Source organism: Anarrhichthys ocellatus, unplaced genomic scaffold (assembly GCF_004355925.1).
Source record: "Anarrhichthys ocellatus isolate YVR2014 unplaced genomic scaffold, GSC_Weel_1.0 scaffold18, whole genome shotgun sequence".
Classification (NCBI taxonomy): Eukaryota; Metazoa; Chordata; class Actinopteri; order Perciformes; family Anarhichadidae; genus Anarrhichthys; species Anarrhichthys ocellatus.
The window spans coordinates 1,997,162-2,017,248 of NW_022280048.1; the positions used below are offsets into that span (position 1 = coordinate 1,997,162).

General features: G+C 42.7%; 1 protein-coding gene across 2 annotated transcripts in view; it reads right to left on the minus strand.

Annotated features, from left to right (window-relative positions):
* The window catches only part of nyap1 (neuronal tyrosine phosphorylated phosphoinositide-3-kinase adaptor 1), a 29,654-nt gene extending 10,292 nt beyond the window's left edge, over nt 1-19,362 (minus strand). The window contains exons 1-2 of one of the 2 annotated variants that reach the window (XM_031856939.1): nt 18,514-19,362; nt 3,905-4,152 (exon numbers count right to left, since the gene is read on the minus strand). In XM_031856939.1, the coding sequence (XP_031712799.1) occupies nt 3,905-4,092 (188 nt within the window). In that variant the 5' untranslated portion in view covers nt 4,093-4,152; nt 18,514-19,362. Of the gene's footprint in view, nt 1-3,904; nt 4,153-16,105 lie in introns of both variants that reach the window. The other variant, XM_031856940.1, reaches the window with a different exon arrangement.
* Between the last annotated feature and the right edge of the window lie 725 nt (nt 19,363-20,087).

The following is a 20,087-nucleotide window of genomic DNA, read 5'->3' on the forward strand; positions in this document are numbered from 1 at the left end:
CTAAAATAAGTTTCCCATTTTATCTTTATCGTCACTGCTTATCCACAGTGAACAACCACACAGACAACGACTTATTGAAGCGTCCGCTAAGAGAAAATACTTGTCTTTGTCTGCCTGAAATCCAGTCTTCTTTGACTTCTACTTTCAAGTGTTTTACTCAAGTGACAAAGACTGGTTTTCTTTGTTTATGAGGACACAATGAGGAATACATTCACATTTGGTTGCCATGACAGCTGAAATAAATTGTGCTCATAACAAAACTGAATGAGCTGAAATCATTCAGAACATGTTTTTTTTTTTTTAGGCCTGAACTGCTTTGAACCATGCGCTTAAGATGTTAGGGACAACAAAGGCCTCTCTTCTCTGGGTTTGATGTGTCTATAAAAGGGACGTCACAGGGATATGAATCTTGGACTGATTCCCTGTTTATCTCAATATATCGTTGGCAATTCAACAGTGATTCAGATTCAGGTCAATGAGTTGATGCAACTGAAAATATATTTATATCAAAATAAAGATTTTGATTGTAGAGATGCTCTTGTAGTGTCTCTGTTTAAAATCTTACCTTTGTTTCAATCAAACAATGCCCCAAAAATAAGCGTTATCTATTCCACATGGTCCCGTAATCATTAGGACATCAGGTGAGCTCAGCGTGAGTTACATTCAGACAGTGGGACACGACCAGGCGTCAGTAAATTCACACATCCATACAGGAAGAGCTTCACAGAGAAAACTGAAGTCATGACTCTGGGCCCAGAGACACACTTTGTCTGTGTTGTCCTTATTCTCAGGAAGAAGCTGCACCGTCTCAGATCTGCATTTTCCCCTGTCAAATAATAATAATACAAAACTCAGAGACACTCTGTCACTCACCACAAATACATTTGAGCTCCTCACTTCAAGCCTGTAAAGCCAACAGAGAGCTCCTCTTAAACACTGAGAAGACTGACAGTTGGCTTTGGACTACATATGGAGAACCAAGACAGACCAAGTGGTCATGAAACAGTTTAGAAACATTTAATTAATTTCATTCCAGAAACTTAAAAAGATTACATTAATGATTCATTTAAAGCAAAAATGTTTCCATAACAAGACCTCTGTGTGCAACGTAAGTGAAATCTAAATAAAGAAACTGGTGAATGCAAACATGTTTTTTATTGTTTTTTTGTGTCTGTATCTTCCATTATTCCACCCTTTATTAACCTTTAATTAACTGTACAGCCAACTTATTTTTCAAATTCCATTGTTTACTAAAACAATAATCTATCCATGATTTGATTCACATTATAAATCCCTTTGTCATTTACAAACATTTGATAATCTTTGCATTTGTCTCATATTCATCCCTCTTTGTCAAATTGTCTGACTGAATATCAATGAGTGAATTGCTTTAAAGGGATTTGCAGGGCTGTGTTTAGTCCTTCATATATCTGCATACACATTGGTACACCCACACCAGTCCATCACACTGGCCTCATCATTTTGTGCAAGAATAAATAAAACCTCAGCAGGCGTCGGGGTTTTTGTCGCGAGGGGAAAAAGTCTGTCGGCATAAGAAACTCTATTTTTAAAAATCATATTGAAACTCACCTATTTACAATTCACTTTCTCCACAGCCGTCTCTGCTTTATAAAATGTGATGTCTCTCCTGAGGGCCTTGAGATCTCAAACTGTCTACCAGTGCCCTTCATACTTTTTCCCATGTCCCTCCTCCTCTCCCCCTGCCTCCCTCACTCCCATCAGCTCTGCAGTCGGTGCCCGTCCTGCCTCCAGTCCATTTGGTTTCCATCCTTTCCTCCCTGTGTGGTTTCATCCCCTGACCCTGCCCTGTTCACAATCATCACTGGTCATGTCCTGCTTCTCACCTCTGCTGCTCTGGCAAAAGCTCAGGCTCTGCTTTCATCGCTCATCATGTTCCGCTGTCCTACTTGCTGCCCTACACCTCCACTGGCCTGATGCTGCCATGGCGTTGATCTTTGCTGCCAACACGAGGGCCTCCAATTACTGCTGTGAGTCAGAAAGAGGTGGACGACGCTTCTAAACGAACTGAGTTGTTGTCCTTGATGTTCCCCCTCTCCTCTGCGAACTTGGTGAATTATAGGTGACTCACATTTTAGTGGTACATCTCTACTCGGTCTCCGAAACACACATCATAAACACGAGATCACTCACTTATGGGCTCTTTTCAAAACAATACTGTCACGACCAAACCGGCATTCAGAGTGTGACGCTGTTGTCTGCCCACTTTTGTAGAGTCTTCTATTTTCATTGAATTTGTTTGTTTTGATGCTTGGCGGTCTTTCAGCATGTCTATATATAATGCAGTTTAAATAAATTCCAAAAATCACACAAGATGAATTGTTATTATCATCATTATTACTGTTATTCATATTATTGACATTATAGTCTGTGTTGTGATTACTTTTCACTTCTGCTGGAAGACGTCCGAAGAGAGAAGCTGGATCTGATGCATCAACAGCTAACTGTGTTGTAATGGTGGAGAAATTAGAGCCCTGAACACACTCACACACACACCACACACCACACACACACACACACACTTTTAAATCCCACTGAAACAGTGCTGGCATGTCGTAGTATTCAGATTCTAACTACCAATACAACAATCTCCATTTTAAGTTAAAGTACAGATATGTCATCGGATTAAAGTATAAAAGATTAGATTGTTAAAATGAATGTGTCCGTGTTTAAGTAGCATTTTAATGTTGTGGCTGGTGGAGGTTGGGTTGTTGGACAGAGGCAGTTTAGTTCTGTGATTCCCAACCCGTGTGTCAGGCCAGCTCCAGAGGGTCACAAGATAAATGTGAGGGGGTGAAATATGATTAATGAAGCTACATGAATTTAGGTTGATTTTTTTTCTCTAACCTTCATAGCTTTTTGTGACATACTGGATAATGTGACCTTTTTGGGCCTTGAACAATTGATCACATTGAACTATCTGAGAAGTTTAGAGAGACATTTCTTGGCAGAACTGCTCGGAACTCGTAGGCATCTGAAACACGACAAAGGAGCCCAAGTTAAGCACTTCTGTTGGGGTTCACAGCTAACAATATTAGGAACCACTGGTTTAGTCCATTTTAGCTGTAGATAAATGGTAGATAAATGGATTATAGTGGAGTACAACTAAACAGTAGCATGAATTGGAAGTACTTAAGTGCTATACTAGTACATCAAAAACTGTACTTCGGTACAGTGCTTGAATAAATGTTTTTCCTTCCTTTCCACCGCTGCTGGCAGGCTGAGCTTCAACGACCAAACTCCCTATTGTTACTCTTCCATACACATCACAACAGGCAAGGTTTTCCAATTCACTGCTTAGTTTGAACTGTACATGATTGTGTACATGACATATATATGTTTTTGGCAAGCTACACACTGTTTCTGTCTTCTTTGATTCATCAACCAAACTTTCATCTTTGAATTCTTCTCGCTTCAGAAGAAAACTAAAAAAAAAAAACTTAAAGGGGTGAATGACCGACTTGCGTATGACACATGTGAATGAAAACAAATGCTCTCTAAAGCTTACAGGTTAAAACCTCTGATGAAAGTATGTGGAGGCAAAATAATCCCACGTGAATGAAGACAAACTAGGCAACAACTTAATTTTCTTTTTCATAAGTTTTGGCCACCTTTCGCCCTGTGACATTTCAGGTGGCATTATAGTTTATCTCATCTACAGAACATATTAAGTTCATTATGAAGTTCTGCTATGCAAATTTGTCCAAGACTCTTCAGGCGAACCCCTGTGACTTCATGAACTGTGCTTGGAATTAAGATTTTGAAACTAAACTCATTCATGCTGGCTAAGAGGTTTATATCCCTACTGAACTGAACCCTAATGTAATCCCATATATGCAAAGCTCCTGTGAGCTCATCCTCTCACCTCTTTTTACTTCCCTCTTGGTCCCTCTGCCTCCAGTCCAAGCGGCTCTTACGATACAGCAGGTTCATGTCGCTGCGGGGTCGCTCCTCCTCGCAGCCTATCACAGCGCAGTGTAGCCGCTTGCTTCGCCTCTCTATGTCACGCAGGAAATGCTCGACTGCCACATCCTGGGCAGAGCCAGAGCTCATGGTATAGAAGAAGACTCGGGAGAACAGGATGTATGTCGCAGGCAGCCTCCTCCAATTCCCCTAAACAAGAAGAAACAAGAGCAATGTTTGAGCTCATTAATCATTAAAACAACATGTTTCACAGCTTCCGAGCCTACTTGCAAGCTGACAAGATTGACGGGGATTACTTCGAGATGTGGCGACGCACAATGAAACCCAAATAATCAAACCCAAATTACTGGCAGAACTTTTTCGGAAGTCATAGCTTGTCATGCTCACCACGAACAATCCTGCCCATTACTCCAACAGGCAGCCTTCAGAGCAGAGACACACTGATGCATGATGATGGCGGTTGCAATTTTGTTTACCCCCAACCTCTAGTGTATCACATGAAAACTATTTATACTTTCATTATCCAGTTATGAATATTTGAGTAAGCATGGTAACTCAGCTGCAGAGCGTCTCTGGCTGCAGGCCCCGGGATGGCCTAGCTAAGCCTGTCTGCTAGCCAGACAGTAATGGGGTTTGTCATATGTGGTGCATGCACAGCTTCATACTCACGCTCACCAAGAGAAGTCAGGCCTGTTGTGGGGCAGATATCTGAGGGACCAACGGTGTTTTCACGTTGGAGAATGTGAGTGCGCAACGCAATTGGCTAAGAAAAGCGCAGCTGTCAGCTGATGCATGTTTCCAGTGTTTTTCCATCATAAATAGCAACAGAGTATGACTGTTTCTTTTGGTGGTGAACAGCATTATCATTGGTGCTTCTGGCATCAAGTTTGCCTGAGTTTGAGTTGAACAGCATTGTTGGTGCACACAACTGGCTCAGTCACTTCGTATGAGATGCATTAAGTTAAGCTTCATATATTGCGTTTCCGAAATTGTTGGTTTGTAATTTGTAAATGCAAGAAACAGTTAAATATCATAAAACAAATGTCACATGTTTTCAACATGTTACAATGAAAGTGAATCCAGTTTAATGAACTCTTAATTGATTAAAGATGCAAGCAGCATGAAAAGGGCAGGGAAAAATACACGACATTTACACTTTCCATGCTCTTCAAATTCTGTACATATTCAGGACCAGTTAAACCGCAATCACCACCAACTGCACAGCATCTTTACTGTAAGAACAGTATCTCAACCATCTCTCCCTATAACGACAAAAAGAAAAAACACAGTGGGCGCATCAGGCACCGTCACCTGGTCCAGGCGGCATGTTGAGCCGAGTAGCTGTGTGTGATGCTTTTGTCACGGCCCAGTGTGTCATCCAGTGTGTCAGCGTGGCTACTGCTATTCTTGTATCCCACGGCCCTCAACACAACCCCGACCGCTGCTGCTGCCATGCTTGCTGACTCAATGTTAATTAGGTTAGGAAGCTGCGACTGTAGGTTGGGCTTTTGTTAACTGGAGCTTTGATTTGGGTTTTCGAGGATCTGCCAGCGGAGCGGGCAGCCCTGCAATTGCCGCATTACAGGCTGTGGGTTGGTGTGCAATTAGCCGAGCTAAAAGATCCAGGAGAACGTCATCCTTCATCGGCACACAGGTTTGTCTAATCAGACTGGGCTTCAAACATCACATGCAGTGCACTCATATAGGTTGGCTGTGAACAATGCCCGAGGTCACTTTAGATCCCAAACAAATTCAGAGCAGTTAGCAAGTTGTTTAAGGAGCATCTGTAGGGTCAGATGCCGCTTGGATTCCTCTCGTTAGATCCAGGAGGCAGATGGAGCCACGATTCATTTAAGTGGATCTGCATGCAACGCTGCAGACTACTCATTCATGCATATAAGCAAGCAGATCACACATATTTAAATCCTCCATACATGCTTTAACACACGAGCACGCAAAGGGTGTGAAGCGGTAATTGCAAATGCTAAGCAGCTGAGTGTGGGTTACGGATGACCCAGAATTCAGATCATTATCGACAGAAAATTGGAAAAATGCAAAACATTTGAAGTCTCTGGGTGTAAGAAAGAGTAAAGTTCAGAGTGAAAGTTAAGGTTTTGCTTTGTGCAACGGTGTCTTCGGTCTGAAATCTTTTTGTCTCCACTGCCACTGAATTTAACACTTCTGGAGCGTTTTTTTGCTGCAACCCTCTGCCCTCCAGCCTCCACCTCAGCAAGTGGCCCCGTAGTGTTGCTGCACCTCGCTGTGAGCGAGGCCGTAACGCTGCAGGGTGGAGGGACACAACACAGCATCGGCCCGGCCTTAACACATCGGAGTAATATCTCTACGAAGTGTGTATTAAAAATACACATGTAATCACTTTGGAGGAGTTTATCCTCTTTTGTTTCGCAGACATCCGCAAACAAAGTGATTTGAAACCAGATATTATTACAAACACCAAACTTCCTCCTTTTTTGATTACAGAAAAAGCATTCATAAGATACATTTGCATTTGCAAAGCTGATTGAAGAGAAGAATATTCAAGGGGCAGATAGTACAGAACATCTTGTTTATTATAGAAGTCATCATCTTTCGTCTGCACACCCAGTACTAGGACGATTGGGAATGCATCCCTTCAAGGCTGAACTATACTACTATTACTATACTACTACTTTGTAACTTAGTATGTGACAGTAAGTAAGGGAGAAATCAGGAAAGTTTTGTGTGTCCACAGAGGTTTACGACTCATATCTATCAATGATGTGGGATCTGTACTTTTAAAAACACAAGATACGGTACATATGCCTGCGTTTCATTCATGTTTCAGCCATATCTGCGCATCCATGTACACAGCCGCACGGCACACCAGTCACCGCACTTCAGCCAGACACAATGCTGCAGTTCAGAAACAAACAGGGAGAGAGAGGACGAGAGAGGCAGAGAGGAAGCAGGAGCGAAACACTCAGGACAAGAATAAGCAGCAAGAGAGGAGGAGAGATCGAGGCAGCGGGAGAGAGAGGCGGGGGGGGGGGGGGGGGGGGGAGGGGGGTGAAAAATAGGGGAAGCCAATAAATAGAGTCGCTGAGGGATCAACCGGGCTGAAGACAAACATGATTAGGCAGAAAACGTAAAACTGGAGACAGGCTGATGGAAGGAAATATGGAGGAAGGGTTGAAGGGAATAAGCAAATGGAGGCGAGGAAGAGAAGATAGAGAAACAGTGAAAGGCAGCCAGACTACAAGAATGGGGGAGGGAGGTGAAATCAAGCCTCTCACACTAGTCGCTGTGTGTGGTCTCCTAGCAACACTGTCAGCCATGCATCTCTTCCTTAGCTACTGAATATGCAACAAAGAAGGACGTCGGCCTCGTCATACGTGATGATCCCAGGGTTGAACTTCACTGCGGCTTCATTCGTACCTGATCCCCCAGTAACAACATATCTCATGTATCCTTAAATGGAGATAGCATCTGTTTCCAATAGCAACCATACAAGCGTTCTGCATCCTGACGCGCCGAGCTACACGCTGCACACTCGCTGCACCTCACACACAAGAAGTACTCCGTCCAAAATAGGAAAGCTGACGAATAGAGTGAAAGGAACAACATGACATTTTTTTATTGATTGCTTTAAAAATGCTTTCAAGGTTGATTTGAATCATTTTTTTCTCCTCTTGCTTCAGCAAGTCTGGATATGGGAAGCCAGTTATTAAGCATGGAAATCAGGTATAGATGCAGGAATATTTTATCGCCTATCTCAGCGGGAAAGAGGGCCTTGAAGTGAGCTTGACATTAATGTGAGCTTGGATAATAAAAAACTAAGACTGTAACACTAAAACAGGAACCTCATGAAATCACACCTGGTTCCCCTCGAGAGACTAATCTGAGAACAAATGCTCACGGTTTTCTTGTCAAACACCAACCTCTACATATGCTGGGTGGTCTGAAAAAGATAATGAGTACATAACCCATTTGGTAAAACGTTACCAGCCACTTCTTTATGATCTGCATTTTCCTCTATCAAACATACCTATGGAGCAGAGGCTTGCGTGACGTGACAAGAGACGTCATTTCATCACCACTTAACGGTTGGCAAAGCAAAAGCAGCTTTCAGAAGATAAATATTGGCCAGTGCCGGGAAATAAGGTCCGCTGAGGATTCATTTCCTTCCTTCTTACGAACATCTGGTTGCCATTTACTTTTTCACATTCAAATGCACAGCTGATTTGTTTCAAGCCTCTACAGGCAACATCTTGGGTGGTGACTGTGATCATGGGTGATAGTAGTCTGGCTGTGCTAATGATATACAGTATATCCATTAAATGTAATTAATAACAAAGATATAATATCTACGCTTATAAGCTGCAGGGAAAAGTAATGTTTACAAACAATTGATGTGACTGAATTACATATTGAAGCAATGGTTTAATCTTTTGGGAAATACACTTTCATGCCCAGAGAAAGATGAGAAGATTGATACCACTCTCATGTCAGTACCGAGGATTTGAAGCTAAAGCGAGCAGCCTGTTAGCTTAGCTAAGCACTGGAAGCAGGTGGAAACAGCCTGGTTCTTTCAAAAGGTAACACAATCTGCCTCCCAGCACTCACTGATCGACACTTTATATCTCTTATGTGTCGCCTGTACTAAAACTGAAGTGGTGCCGGACTATTTCTTGGCCAAGTTGAACAACTTCCTGGAGCCTCTGCTGGTTGCCTGGCTCATAGTTACAAGACGAGTTTATTGTACAGATTAAATAAACTAAATATGACGTGTTAATGAAGTGAGCTTTAGAGTGGCTGGATTTTCTCACCTCTAAACAGAGCCAGCTGACATACGAGGCTGCTGGCTCTGGCTTCATATTTACAGTACCGACCTGTGAGTGATATTGATCGTCTCATCTGCAAGTACGAGATTAAGCATAAATATCTAACCATTCCTCTCCGACAAAGTGCAAACAAGCATGCAGAAATCAATAACCAGATGACTTTCTGTTCACAGAAGCTTAACTTGCAAAGAGAGATACCGTCCTAAAAACGTGATGGCAGATAATTAATGCTGTTTCACACGATTGACATCTGGCATAGGTGTTCTACTTTGGGCAGGATATCCCATCTGAGCAGGGGACCACTGACACACTCAAACCTTTTATAACATCTTCAGACTAGTGGGGAGTTCAGCTATTGTTGGTAACGGTAAAGTGACATGATCCACGTATCCACCACAGGTTTTTAAAAACATATTAGATGTCAAAGTACTGTTTGACGACCTTGTCTGTTTTGCGTGTCCATGTGAAGTGCTGAGTTTGGCCATGCAAACTTCATCAAACATACCTTTGGCACATGCACCTCCTCCCGAAGAGCAGGTAAACAGTTTGAAAGTGATGCTGTCAGGCACACAGGATGTTGCAAACCTCTGACAGCCTTATTGCACATGCAGATATTGAGACGTGTCAGCCTTGAAACCAAAATCCTTGGAAAGCTTGCACTCTGCCAGATCGACCTGCTGTCCGCAAAACCCTTTCAAGCAACATCTATTGCTTTGTGAGCTTTTACACACTAGTTCGGACAACATCCATCTTACCCTCCCTAACAACAAAACAGTCACCTGAGGTAAATTTGTTTGTAATTGTTACTACAGGAGGCTTGTGTCGTTTTCCTCACTATCGCCTGCTCTGGGCCGCTCCTCTAATCTCCTAAAAATTGTTCATATACTGGATATTTTCATATGTTCAGCCGGCAAAAAGGCATTGTGTGAAAATATGGAAGAAGAAAAAAAAAAAAAACTGGGAGCAGATTTCTTCTTCTTTTTTTGTACTTTGAACCGAATTAATATGTATTTCTGAAGTGTGTCTGTGGTAAGAAAGAAAATGAGATTATTCAAATAATTCCCTCATTGTGCATCACTAAACTAAAAGTCACTTTTTTCATCCTTGGGTTATGTGGGGCTCTTTACTGCTAGAGCATCGCCACAACTTGTCTTCTTGTCTTCATGTGCTGCTGTTGTGTGCTGAACGCTCTACAATATTGCATTGTGCAGGGAAATGCCTGTGGCTGATGAGAATGGACAGGAGGAGGAGGAGGAGGAGGAAGATGTAGAGGCTGATGTATCTCTCCAGGCCAGGGATGGAAGGCACATGAGAGGCGTAGAGGAATTTTGCTGAATTTTTCTCTTGACCTCTTTCTGATGTTTTGGTCATGAAATAAAACAAGAAATACCCTCAGTATTATTTAGGTATGGTCATGTGGAATAAATCAAACCTCAACGGCATGTTACACAATTTTTTGTAGGGGTCAAAAACCCAAATAGACTCACTCAAATATACGTGCCCGAGACACTTCGCACTCATTGGATTCCTCCTCCTTAGCGTTGTACAACCTGAGTGACCGCTAAATTTTTCATGGACATGCAACCAAAAATACCCGACAAAAAAGCATTCCCTGTTCCCCCTTGCCCCGTGCTACCAAGACACAGCCTTGAGCCACAACAAACTTGCGGAGATGCTCAGTGTTTGTCTCAACTTTGCACCTTTCCTGCCGACAAATGAATCTATTATTGTCGGTGTGTATGTGCACATAGGTAAACACCTGTACAATGTGTGGCTCGTGAACAGTTCAAAATGTGAAAAGCTGCAGTTACAGAGTGCAATCTGCTACCCAAGTAAATAAAAAATGCAACACTCATCATTAGCTCTCTGGTCAAAAAGAGACGGTCAGTGGGTGACCTCCCGATCCCCATTTCCCACCTCAGCTTGCCCTTGCCTTCATCGTCTTTTGCTAGAATCTGCAGTAACCAAGGTGACCCACTGCACTTAGCATACATGAACACGGCTTACAGGATCCGAAAGCCCTTATACACCACTGGGCACGTTTTCATTGAGTCTCTGTAGTTTACTTCCTGTCTTTTGCACTTGTATAGGGTTCAATACGTTGTGAATATAGCACAACATATCACGGGGAAAAAGAAGCGCCATCCGGAGAGAAACAAAAAGAAGAAATGAAGATTGATGAAATCAGAATAAAGCCACTCTCAGCATGAGCACTGTCACTGTACACGGTGTGACCAAAGAGAGCAAAATCACTGTGTTCAAATGTTCCTGCAGGGTTTCCTTTAAGATAATCTGCTTTTCAGAGACATTATCCAGCACTGGTACAGAAGCAAAACTCTTGTGTCCATCACATCACAAAAAGAGATAGAGAGAGATCACTTCATATACAAAGAGAAAGTCTCTATTTTGTTTGCTCTTTGTATTTGGCTGCTGAAACCCAGACTGTGAGGTATAGCGCTGCAGGGAAAAGAGTGAGAACTGAAAAAACCCCTACATGCTCATGCTCGCGCTCGTGCACGAGGGGAAGAGCTCCACTCTGCAGCTGCACACGCTTGACTGAGCGAGCATCCCTCTCTCACCCAGATCCCACTTCTTTTAGATGTGGATTACCCAGCAATATTGCCTGCCTCCCTGTTTGTTAGTCTGTTTGAATACTTTTTTTAAAATATATATATATATATATACACATTTATTGATGTTTATTAAAAATATCCGACCGTCAGATTTAAGTAATGGTGCATGTTTAACACAAAACCTTTCCTCAGTACAAGATGTTTGTATCTCTTAAGGAAGAAAGAAGTGTCTTGTCCACTCTGATGCTCTACACAACAACATGGATGATCTCTCTGAGCCAAAACAAACCTGCTTCAACCAAAGCTGAAGCTGTTTTATGATCCAGAGCAGCCAGACTTCACTACATGTGCTTGCCGACCACCGATCAAATTTAAACCGTTTTGAATTGTTTGATTCACCGATAAATAAATAAAAAAGAAGCTAAAAACACCATCGCCCTCGGCGCTTCAGGCTGTACCTGCCCCAACAAGACAAACCTCATAAACTATTCAGCAACAATTAAGCAAAGCCCACTAGCCCAGAGCAAAACAGGCATCAGCTGAACATCAATGTTAAACTAGACATATGATTTGCCTCCAAGCAGCTTGTAGTGGGCTTGACTCCTCTCTCAAAAGAGCTAGTCCATTGTAAAATGCCATATTTTAGTCTCGTTTGCAGAGCAATATTTAAGGAGAGGCAGAGGACGGAAAAATGGACAAGGAGTCTCTGGCAATTGCTATTTAAACATCAAATGATGTAAAGAAAAATCTAATCAAATAACACCAGACTTGTCCCAATAAGTCCTGTAGATTATAATAAACTTGCGGAGCTGCCTTTCCTCTGAGCGAAAAATGGAGCAGCAGCAGTAACGGCAGCGTTGGTGTGATTAGCAAAGCCAGGTATAGGCCACAAGTGGTCTTCCAACATCTGAATCATCCTACTCCTTGTGCTCACAATCTCCCGATAAGCGAGTCATAGCGTAGGTTGCACGCACGCACGCACGCACGCACGCACTAACACACATGCCCACACACACAGCTCTCCCACTCATTCATCTCATTACATACAAATCATGTCTCTTGTGGCCCAGTTGCTTGCACCCCACATTGTTCACCATGACAGTAACTCAGAAGAATAGATTTTGATGCACTTGTTTGGGAAAATAAAGAGTTTAAGTGACTACTCACTGGTACAGCATACACACTGTCGTCTCTGGAGGTTGTTTTTTATTTTTTTTAAATTTTTTTTTTTTATGTGTGAATAAAATCACATTAGTCACTTTTCAAGAGTTGTTGAAAATCAGTAAGTCAGACATGTCTGAGAGCATTTCGAGGGTCTGTACTCGAAAGCTGAAAAGCAAGACAGTGGTAAAAATGTACAGGCTCGTTGGCCTTACAGGTGTGAGTGGCAGGTTTTCAGCTCAGGGTCTCACTTGAGCAATTTCGATTCCTGCCTTTTCCACTGACAGTGATAGAATGAAAAGGCACTAACTGGGACAAACGGCAGGTGACGGTAGATGTATGATTCAGGCGGTGTTTTCTTATATGTTCAACTTCTCAAAATAGCAGATGGAATAATATCACTGCCTTTAAACAGATAATTGTGAGTGGCTGTTGGAGAGACTTTCTTTGGCCCAAGTGGCTCCCATCCAGAAACGAGAGTGTAACACTTGTACAGTCTCACCTGCCGACTGAAACCACGTAATTGTTTCTGATGCACCAATGTTCTCGGCACAGGGCTCTAAAATGGCAATGGTAATTTGTCTGTAATTGTGTTGAAAAATGGCCATTTTGAAAGAAATCATTCACATTTCAACTTAATTTACCCAATTTTGAAACCTATTACAGGGCTTTTAATTTGACAAAATGCAACAAAAATACTTGCTAAACAGAAATTGGGTAGACGCGCCACATATAGTATGCTATAGAGATAAAACACAGGTAAATCCCAAACAAAGATGTTGGAGTTCCTTTTGCTGCCACCTAGTCAATCAGCTAGGATTCTTTTCAGTAAAAAATGAAGATTGCTCTGACATTTACAACACACACTTAGTTCGCCCTGCTTTCAGATTTGCATTTCTGAAGTCACTGTGTACACTCACCTATTTCACACACGGTTGTCAAAGCCTGAGTTTTTGCCGGTGACCTTTACGAATGTCTCAGACAATGAATTACCGCTGTGAGATACTTTCTACCATTATGCTGCACATCATTTTCACATCCGTGTATGCAGTGGCATGTTAGGACAACAATGTTTGTGGAGAATACATTTTTGCAACACACATGCTGCCAGAAAAAAAATGACATGTTACTGTCTCCTAATGATTTAATGAGCATTATTCAAGGTCTTCTGGAGGTCTTTGGCATAAATGCAGCACACTAATGAGAAAAAAGGGACATTCACACAAGAAACCACTTTGGACCCGCTATGGATGCTGAAACATGTATAATTCAAAATAGAGCCACAGCGTGCTCCGCTAGTAATTCCATATCTTGCCAATTACTGTTTCACATAATGATGCTGAAATGACTTTGCTCAGGGCTTCTTGATAAAAAAAGAATACAAATGGCACACAAACATATATTAACATATTGGCTTTCTGTCTCAGATACTTGTGTGTATCCATGTGGAAGATCCTGGGTACAAACAGATAAATAGGTGGTGATTAACATGGCTGGAGACTGGGACCTCTGTGCCAACAAGAGAGAAGTAACTGTTGGCTCCTAACTTTATTTATTTTTGCACGGTACCATGCAAATGTCTTTGAAAGGTTTAATGAGAGGAAAACGGAGGGAAAATGAACAAAGATGAGTTGCCTAAAGGAAATCATTACCACGCATCATTACTCTTGACTACACACTGCAATGAAGACTGGATGCTGTAAGATGCTTACAATCCAGAAAGAAAGCATTTAGAAGGGAGTGTTTGATTTGGTCCACACACACACACACACACAGCAGACTTCCTCCGGTCAGACAAGGGACACGCATGTAGGAAGCACCCAGCGAGCCAACAACATGCGTCCCAAATAAAGTCTGTGGTCATGTGTTGAGCAAGTGGGTGCAGGGGATGTCTATTTAAAATATTGCCATGATTATTTTTTCTTTAGCCCCTGTATCCAGTGCATCACGTAAAAAAATAGAAAGCTATCAGACAAAGAAATGACAACGATTTTTCCAAGGCGAGCAGGCAATCTGTATGCCTTCATGATATCTGTTTAGAGAGGAGTTGAGAGAGGGAGATGCAGCTGAGAAAGACTAATGGGATTCAATTGTTTTGTTCTCCCTCTCTTTACTGGACAGCATGTTTGAGTAACGAGCCAGGAGAGACAGAAGACAAAGGGGGATGACATCTAACAATGTCCAAGGCAGGATTTGTACCCAGTTCTCTCTAGCGTCACCGCTAAGGAGACGCTAGAGAGAACCTTTACATATGCATTTTATTTATAACTCAACACTGTGACTGCCTCAAGTGCATGAAAAGGTTGATTTGATCCACAAGAAACACGGGGCTTCATGTTGATGGGAACTCATTCACAAATACACATTGTGAGACATTCTTGGTAATGATACAAAAAAAGGTAGTCGAGGTAATTAAATCAATTTGACCTACATTTGTGATGGTTTAGGATTACAGTGTATGGCACTCCAACATTTTTCATTCTGTGAAAACAAGTGTCTTTTTGAGGAGCTTTGTCAAGTCTCACAAAACAATACCCTGATGATGTCACCCGGTTTATCAAAACTTGATCTTGCATAAATCCATGACATACAGCCTGCGTTACAGCCTGTTAGCATGAGGTTTACCGGTAAGGTAGCATCTAACAAAGATATGTTATTAAGGTGCATGATGGGAAGTGTAGGATCCAGTCTAACATGTGACTAAATGGGAGATATCCGCTGTTTTAAATTTCAGTCTTTTACAGCATGTCCCATGCAGGTCTCGCAGCGCCACTTTGACACTTTTCCACCTTTGAATGCAATATTCTCAGCTCTGTGAAACCAGAACATACCCCAGTTTTGCGAACACCCTTTCTAATTAGAAGTGCTATATGTTTTGTACACAAGGAAATTTTAATAGCAAGAAAAAAAGAAGAGTCTAGTGCTTTATCAATAGATGAACTAGCCTGCTGATTTAAAAAAAAAAAAAACATGTCATGGCACTCAACCATCGTCTCCATAAAATATAGAATTGTAAGATAGCACTAGCAGCCAACTTCTACATATGCAAAGAGGAATAATACAAACTTCACCAGTTTCCCATCATCTCCGAGCAGACACAGATGTAAACAGACATATTGAGTTACAACGATACCAGTACAGATTTTAAACAGAAACCAGTCATGTTGTCAAGAAGAGCGTGCACTGGCTGTTGGGCTGCAGCTAACCCTAACCCAAAGTGACGTCTTCAAATGTCTTACCGAAATAGTTGCAGATCATTTTTCTGTCAATAAACAATTCAATTAAGTGACTAATCCTTTCTGCTCTACTGGCCTGTTCAATCACATTTACTGGAGTGTTATTTACTCATCAGGTAAGCACACAGGGCAAGTGAAGCAGAGTGTTGGGATAGAGCACGGTGGCAGGATTCAATCCAGAACCACTGGGGGGCAAACTTTAACTTTAAAGTCCTCTCATAGTAAACAAAATGAATTACTTCCCAGACCAAATAACCAGAAATGTCTTGACGATCACTGAGGACTGTGTACGCACAAAGCCAGAGACACAGTTTATAAATCCTTCATTTTTCAACTGATAGCAGTCACTCACAATGCTCTCGCGCTGCCGTGGTAACAGTCTTCCTACGTCATTTCTGATGCCGTCTCCCTCTGATGGAGCTGAGAGGATCAAGATGGTGAAACCACAGGTGGAAGAAGCACCTGCTCGCCCTTTAAAGAAACAACAACGCACACTGAAGCCAGTGAAACACCTGTACTGTGGTATTGATTTTGAAACACCTGCATGAGAGGCCAGTAGTAGCCATTTATATTACTTTTACCAACCTACTAAGCTGCTCCGGCTCAAACGCTAGGAAAACAATCTGTTGGGTGCTCCAAGAATCCCACAGCAACAACGAAAGAAATTCCATTACTGCTCATCCTGACAGGGGTATCCACTCGACTAGAGAGATGGGCTTGAAATGTCAGCATCTGCCCCGTCTGTCGCACGTCCATCAGTCCCTTGCTTCCCGGCGGTCCCTCTCCTCTCTGGCCCTGTGAGGGCCTTCCTTCGCCCTCTCTGGGTCCAGTATGCTTGTGTATTCTACTCCAAGCTGAATTACTCATCCTTTTTGGAATCAGACATGATGCACACTGCCGATCAGAGCAACTGAATCATCCACTTCATGGAGAAAAGCTCAAATGCATTCAGAATCCTTTCTCCTTTATTGGAAACAGTGGTCAGTTATGATTCTTTCTATAAATAAATCACAAGCTCTGCCTAAATCCACTAACTCCAACCCAAAGTTTGTGGTGTGTTTTTTTTTTTATAATTTTCTTTTTTTTAGTAAAGAAACATATTCATTTGTTTCCACACTGACTGAGCTGCCACATAAGAGCTGCCATTCCTTGATGTAATCACATTTCTGGACTGAATTAGGGATCACCAAGCGAGCAACGGCAGTTAACGAGCCCCGGTTTTCTCTCTGCATTCAAGACACACTGCACAGTATGTGTGGCTCACAGCCTGCACTCACTGACCCCGAATACACAGCTGCTCTGAACCATCCCCGCTCTCCTCTGTTCGTACCAAGGAGTGCATAAACCAAACAGCACAAGAGACCGTCACATATCCGATCCTGTTTACCTGTATCTGTTCGCCCATAAGCAAGACTTGAAGCCATTAAGCTCCAAGGTCAATAGACTGAAATTTATATTCCAGTTCAATGTCAGGCAGGTGGTGAAATATCCAACGTGCTGGAGCATCCTCCCTAAAGAAAACCCATCATACTATTTGCACAGGAATATCGGTACTATTCCTTTTACCCAATCCTTTTACAGTTTCAAAGACAGCCTTACTAACTGACATGACTTGTTCTTTCAAAGTAAAATGTCCATCTCCAGCCAAGTCAAGTAACCTTCTCTGATTATTCTAAGTAACATTGGAAGAGAGATTAAAGCCAGTCAGGTAGAGAAATAACTAGAACAAACGTGTTCATATTCGCAGCCTTACAACTACTCTTTATTGGTATTTCTCTAAGGGGGGCGGAGAAGAAGAAGAAAAAAATGCTCGTTTTGAGTGGCAGTCACGCCCGGAAAAAAAGGGGGAAAAATAGTATTGACTTAATTCCACGTTTAATTCACGACCCCTCGACCCTTTTGGATCCGGAGGCTCTAAGGTTGGATACTGCGGCAGTTTATCGGGTAGGCTATCAGTGGATGTTTTGTTTTTTGCCTACTCTAAAACCACATGTGATGCTCGAGGCTCCCTCCCCTCATCCAGAAGCCTGCCGCTCCCGCACCTCAAAGACTCGCCAACACATCCTCACCTGGCTGCGCACAAACAAACACACACACACACACACACACACACACACACACACACACACACGCACACACTCACCCCAAGTGTATTCACAATCACATTAACTGCCGCCCATTCTCTCACTCACACACACACGCACACACACACACGCGCGCATCACACCACCCTGCTATATAGCCTTATCATCCGTAAACATGCAGATGTTTTCCATCATGGCCTTGCAGATGGAGGCTCTGTTTTGGTGTGTGATGAATAACGCCGTGCATGCTCCAGCATCACCAGTCAGCTGATGGCTTGTTTTTTTGGTGAAATATTTATAAGGTCTTGTCACGACTGAACTTAAACGCGGGCTGTGGGTTGCGCTGCGCGGCAGGTCTCGCCATCTCTTTCGGATTTGGGGCTAAAACACGGGCCTTATATCCACCGTCATGGGCTGTGAGCCTTTCAAGGTTGAATAATTTGGCTTGTGAGCACGCAGCGGCTCGCTGTCAACCTTGTGTTTATTGAAATTCACCCGTGAAATGCCATCAGGCCCCGTGCGTCCCCCCTCCGCAATACAGCACCATCTTCCCCGCTGCTAATTAAGCAGACAGTGCATTGAGACTGTGACAGCTGTCTACATACAGGCTAGATGATGTAAGCGACTGATCCGATCATTTATAGAGCAAAAACACCATATTATCGAAGAGACCTACCTTGTTTACGGGGTAGCCTATATGGCTGGCGCAGAGGCAGACTGTGCCGATATCCAGTTGCCCGGGCTCGTAAAAACCAGACAACAACAACACCACGCCGGTTGTTGATGACACAGCTGTCTTGGTAGACGGGGAGGGGAGGGAAAAAAATCCTTTCCCAGATGTGTCAATTGACGTGGAAAGGAAAAATCAGCTATTCAGACGCATATCACCGTACTGACGCCTTTTCTTGACGTGAAAGGTCTTCCATTTTTTTGTGACAAGCAGCGCGCTGTAGCCCTCTACTATCGAGGCTCGGTGTAGCCTGGCCGGTGTGAGATCTGATCGAAATCCATGATGCAGTTCAATGCGACGTTACAAAAGGATCCTCTGCAAAACACGCAGGTGACACGCCATCCCCGTGCGCTTCAAAAAGGGCTCCAGCGTGACCTCCGCCAAACTAACATGCTTTCAGTTCAGGCGTGAACGGAAAAATTGGAAGAAAAGAAAAACCGTGAAAACAAAAACAAAAAAATGCGCAGAGATCAGCGCGCCTGTGTTGGTTCAAGCGCTGGGCATCCGCACTGAGTGTTTGCATCCATATTAATATTCATACAGTACTTCCTGAAAGCAGACCAGTGGTTGTTTATAGAGAGAGAGAGGGAGAGAGAGAGAGGGAGAGAGAGAGAGAAAAAGCAGCATCCGAGGTGGCTTTGAGTCCAACTGCGACGAGAGGCTGTTATCTTCTGGCTGTTATCGGAGGACCGAAATGAAAATTCCCTTCACGGCTCATATTTAGCAGAAGGATTCAGCAGCAGGCTCATTAAATGTCCGGATGGATTCTTGATAAAGTAGCGGACGATTTTGCAACTATAATAAACCTAGACCATGTTATCAGCATACACGAGGACAAACAATATATGAAATGTAACAAGTATGGGAATATTATAGAAGCGTTTTAGTGATGTAGTGGGAGATACAATTGTATAAGTGTAAAATAAGCTCGCAATAAACCCACAGACATTTAAAGTAGGCTAAGCCTTCGTATTAACATTGGTGTTGTATTTTGTTTGGACTGGATCTAGATGACCAGTTCAATTAAAGCTTGCAGAGACAGACTGTACAAAGGAAAACATAGTCTCAATTTAGTATTTTAATGTATTTTCCTTGACTTTGGGGTAGGGGAAATTGTAACTATCGACATACAAATGTGGTGTTTTTGGGGATGGAGGTGTCACATGACTAACTAGCCAAACACATGGCCTGTATGAGACTGACACGCCCCCTAAAGTCCATGGGAGACGGTAAAGGTGAAGCACAGGCCTCTCTAATCATAGAGGCTATATCTGTATAATCTTTGGACTGTCAACGCCACAGACAGAGCTGCACAGCGGTCAAAGTTTGTCTGTGAGGGGTCATCTCAACGCCGAAATATTTCAGCGATTGATTAAACTGTCTTCAGACATTGGTCAAAGTAATTTGGAGCAGATAACTGAATACCCAAGCAGTGGTGGAATGAGTACTCATGATGTTTTAGTGGAAGCAGCAACACCACAATGTAGAAATACTGTGTTACAAGTAGAGTCCTTTCTTCA